This window comes from Parus major, unplaced genomic scaffold (genome assembly GCF_001522545.3).
Source record: "Parus major isolate Abel unplaced genomic scaffold, Parus_major1.1 Scaffold382, whole genome shotgun sequence".
Classification (NCBI taxonomy): domain Eukaryota; kingdom Metazoa; phylum Chordata; class Aves; order Passeriformes; family Paridae; genus Parus; species Parus major.
Window position 1 is genome coordinate 62,931 of NW_015379302.1, and position 4,695 is coordinate 67,625.

Sequence of the window (4,695 nt, forward strand, 5' to 3'; positions counted from 1 at the left end):
CGGCGGTTCGGGGCGCGGGGCCGGGATCCCCACGCCGCAGCAGGCTGGACTGGTTTCCCGGCCGCCGTCCCTCCCCACCCGGTTTTACAGCCTTCATTGCCCCATCGCGGCAGGCAGAGCCCCGGGGGTGCGGGGGCTGAGCGCACCTGGGGGAGCTGAGCGCACCTGGGGGGGGCTGAGCGCACCTGGGGGGGGCTGAGCGCACCTGGGGCCCCCCCCGGCTCTGAGCTCGCTGAGGCTGAACCCCGAGTCCCCGCGGGACCCCCGGCCCATCCGTGGGGTGCCCCAAAAGGCCGGAGCCTCCCCCCCCAGATGCTGCTGGAGCCGGGCTCGGCCGCTAAAATCCCGTTGGTGCGACACGGTGGGACATTGGGGAGGGTCCTGAGCCCCCCCCTCCCGGGGTCCCCTCGGGAGGTGAAATCCCATTTCGGGACCACCGAGGGGGAATTTTGTGCTGGAAAAGGCAAATGCCGGAGTCGGGGACGTCCTTCGAGAGCTGCGGACAGCCCAGGTCACCCGAGCCCCGCGCAGGGACCGAGGTGGCCGCGCCGGGGCTGGGGACGCGTCCTCGCAGACCCCCCCAGCGAGACTTCACCTCGTGCTGGGGGGTCCCGTCCCTGCCCCACGGCGCGGGGGGGCTGCTGCCAGCCCCTCACTCATCCACGGGGACAGGGACAGGGATGGGGACAAGGGTGGGACCCTTTGAGGGGGTCCAAGCCGTCCCCATCCGCACAGCCCACGGCCACAGCTTCGGCCTGGGGACATCTGCTCTGCCCGAGCGGCAAAGCCTGGCTTCACCTTAATAAAATTAAAATAATTAATAATTAATAATAATAATTAATAATTAATAATTAATAATAATAAAACACTCAAAACCGAAGGCCTCGGGGCGCCCTCTGGGGCACGGACCCCGCTCGACTTCACCTCTACCCCTTCCCCCCTGACCTCGGGGTGCTCCGAGCCCGGGCAGCCCCCGATGCGGCCCCCCCAGAACCCCCAGGATGGGGCCAAATAGGGGGGTCAGCCCCCCCCCCCCACCCCAAATATCTCCCCCCCTCCCCAGATTCCCAACTGGTTTGAACTGGTGTTGGCTGGGGGGCAGCGCCGGGGGGACCCCCGGGTGCCTTGAGCAGCCAGTGACCCCCACCCCACCCCAAAATCCCCCCCCTCCCCAGGTCCCGGGTTTAGCGTCTCCTTCTGTGTCCGAGGGGTTCTGCCAAAATCGGGGTGTAAGACCCCAAAAGATCTAAAAACCGAGATTCGCGGACCCCCAGCCAGGGGTGCGGGACAAACACGGGGTGCCCTGGGGGACAGGGGGGCGACCCCAGGGGAGGAAAACTAGGGGGTCCCTGGTGGGGGAAGCCCCGGGGGTGTCCCCGGGAGGTGCAGGGACCTGGGAAGGGACAGTGATGGGGTCCCCGGGGGGACGGGCAGCATGCACGGGGGGCCAGGCAGAATTCCCTGGAATGACGGGATCCCGGGGAGGGACGGCTACGGGACCACGGGGGGACAGGCAGCATGCACGGAGGGGACACGGGGGTCCCTGAGGGGACAGNCATCCCTGTCCCCATCCCTGTCCTCATCCCTGTCCCCATCCCTGTCCCCATCCCTGTCCTCATCCCTGTCCCCATCCTCATCCCCATCCTCATCCCTGTCCTCATCCCTGTCCCCATCCCTGTCCCCATCCCTGTCCCTATCTCAGTCCCCACCCCTGTCTCCAGTGCTTCCACAAGAGCTCTTTGCCAGTGTGGAAGCAGCCCTTGGGGAGCTGTGGATGGGTGTCCCCACCCCTGTTCTGTCCCCACCCCTGTCCTGTCCCCCTTCCTGTCCCTGTCCTGTTCCCACCCCTGTCCTCATCCTCATTCTTGTCCCCGTTCCTGTCCCATCCCTGTCCCCATCCTGTCCCCATCCCCACCCCTGTCCCCATCCTCATTCTTGTCCCCGTTCCTGTCCCATCCCTGTCCCCATCCTGTTTCCATCCCGATTCCTGTCCCCATCCTTGTCCTGTCCCACCCCTGTCCCATCCCTGTCCTTGTCCCTGTCCCACCCCTGTCCCACCCCTGTCCCACCCCTGTCCCCACCTGCGTGCTGCTGCAGCAGCTCCTTCCCGGCCTGGAAGCGCGCCTTGGCAGCCTCCATGCGCGGGGGCTGCTGCTCCAGGGAGAACACCCGAGCGAAGCTGAACTCTCCGTGCCCGCTCCACCAGCCCCGGCCCCGCGCCCGCTCCCGCAGCCCCGCGTGCTCCGCCGTGATGTCGCTGCCGATGCTCAGCTGGTTGGAGATGTTGCGGCTGCCCTCTGTGCCAGCCGGGGCCGAGGGTCACTCGGGGTCACTCGGGGTCACCCGGGGTCACCCGGGGTCACTCGGGGTCACTCGGGGTCACTCGGGGTCACCCCGTGCTCCCAGCGCGCCCGGTCCCCGCTCACCGCGGATCCGCTGGGCCGCCCAGTAGCGCCCGGCCGTCTCCAGGACCCAGGCCTCGGTGCGGTCGGCCAGCAGGAAGGTGTTGTGGTACACGAAGGGCACCGGCTCCTCCTTGCAGCTCCCGCCTTGGCCGTAGCGCTCCAGCAGAGCCGTGATCACCTCCAGCGCCTCCCGGGCAGAGCCGCCCCGCTCCAAAGCCAGCCTGCACCGACAGCGCCCGTCAGACAGCGCCAGGGGCTGGGACAGCGGGGACAGCTGTCCTCACCCTCCTCACCGTCCATCCTCATCATCCTCAGCGTCCTCAGCATCCTCAGCATCATCACCATCCTCAGCATCCTCACCGTCCATCTTCACCATCCTCAGCATCCTCAGCATCCTCATCATCCTCAGCGTCCTCAGCGTCCTCATCATCATCATCATCGTCAGCGTCCTCAGCATCCTCAGCATCCTCATCATCCTCACCCTCCTCACCATCCTCACCATCCATCCTCACCATCCTCAGCATCCTCAGCATCCTCACCATCCTCAGCATCCATCCTCATCATCCTCATCATCCTCAGCATCCTCAGCATCCTCATCATCCTCACCCTCCTCACCATCCTCACCATCCATCCTCATCATCCTCAGCATCCTCAGCATCATTACTGTCCATCCTCAGCATCCTCACCATCCATCCTCATCATCCTCAGCATCCTCACCCTCCTCATCCTCCTCGCCATCCTCACCTCACCAGGTCCATGCCCAGCAGCGCCTCAGTCTCTCCCAGGGGCTCGCGGGTCCACACGCCCTCGTTGCCCACGCAGACGCCGCAGTCGTTGGCGCCCATCTCGGCACCCCAGAGCCAGGCGGGGCGGCTCAGCACCACGGCGTGAGTGCGCTCCGCCTGCTCGATCTCCAGGTACGTGCACTGCGGGGACACGGGGGGACAGCGTGGGGACAGCGTGGGGACACAGCAGGGACACAGCGGGGACAGCATGGGGACACGGCGGGGACACAGTGGGGACATGGCAGGGACACGGCGGGGACACGGCGGGGACACGGCGGGGACAGGGCAGGGACATCGTGGGGACAGGGCGGGGGCACCGTGGGGACAGCATGGGGACACCGCGGGGACACGGCGGGGACATGGCAGGGACACGGCGGGGACACGGCGAGGACACAGTGGGGACACGGAGGGGACACTGGGGACATGGCGGGGACACTGTGGGGACACTTAGGGGACACAGAGGGGACACTGGGGACATGGTGGAGACACTGGGGGACACGGCAGGGACATGGCAAGGACACTGTGGGGACACCGTGGGGACACCTGGCACGCTCAGTGCTCTGTCCCTGCAACCACCCTGGCACACTGGGGGTGACACCTGGCACACAGAGGTGACACCTGTCACACTGGGGGTGGCACCTGGCACACTGGGGGTGGCACCTGTCACACTGGGGTTGCACTGATGGGGGACACAGAGGTGACACCTGTCACACTGGGGGTGGCACCTGGCACACTGGGGGTGCACTGATGGGGGACACAGAGGTGACACCTGTCACACTGGGGGTGACACCTGGCACACGGAGGTGACACCTGGCACACACTGCCCTGTCCCTGCAGCCACCCCAGCCCAGGGTTGGGGACACACCCCGGGGTGACCTGACGCACTGACCCCTACGGCCGCTCCGGCCTCAGCGCGGTCTCACCTGGACTTTGTCCCCAGGACGGTGGGTGGCAGCGGGGACATAGACGATCTCCTGCACCTCGTCCCGGGGACGATCGGCGTTCTTGCCGAAGATGACAGCGGGGGACGCCGTGTGCGGTGGCAGGGCCACAAAACAGTCGCAGGACGAGGGCACGGGAGCCTGGCCTGCCATCCTAACCTGGGTCAGGGCGGGCACCGAGGGCGATGTCAACCCCCTGTCCCTGCCCTGGGGGTGTCCCCAGAGCCCCTTTGGGGCGGGATGGGGGGGTCTGGAGACATGAAGAGGTGTCTGGAGCTGGGGGGACATCGGGGACCCCATGGCGGGGTGGGCACCGAGAATGTCCCCCCCCTGTCCCCGTCCTGGATGTGTCCCCAGGGTCACTGTGGGGTGACACGGACGGGCTGTGGGGTGACACGGACGGGCTGTGCGGTGACGCGGTCTCTGGAACTTGGGGGACATCTGGGACCGCACGCTGGGGGTACCCCCCACCCCGGGACCCCGCAGCTCCGCACCGAACGGAGCCGCCCCCCGCGCAGCCCCGGTAACCGGGACCCCCCAGCACCGACCGCGGAGCGGACCCGC

General features: G+C 67.1%; 1 protein-coding gene across 1 annotated transcript in view; it reads right to left on the minus strand.

Annotated features, from left to right (window-relative positions):
* Positions 1–4,331, minus strand: part of SCRN2 (secernin 2) — a 9,173-nt gene extending 4,842 nt beyond the window's left edge. The window contains exons 1-4 of the mRNA XM_015616244.3: positions 4,114–4,331; positions 3,150–3,331; positions 2,427–2,626; positions 2,083–2,297 (exon numbers count right to left, since the gene is read on the minus strand). Coding sequence (XP_015471730.2) covers positions 2,083–2,297; positions 2,427–2,626; positions 3,150–3,331; positions 4,114–4,284 — 768 coding nt within the window. The 5' untranslated portion in view covers positions 4,285–4,331. The remainder of the gene's footprint in view (positions 1–2,082; positions 2,298–2,426; positions 2,627–3,149; positions 3,332–4,113) is intronic.
* Between the last annotated feature and the right edge of the window lie 364 nt (positions 4,332–4,695).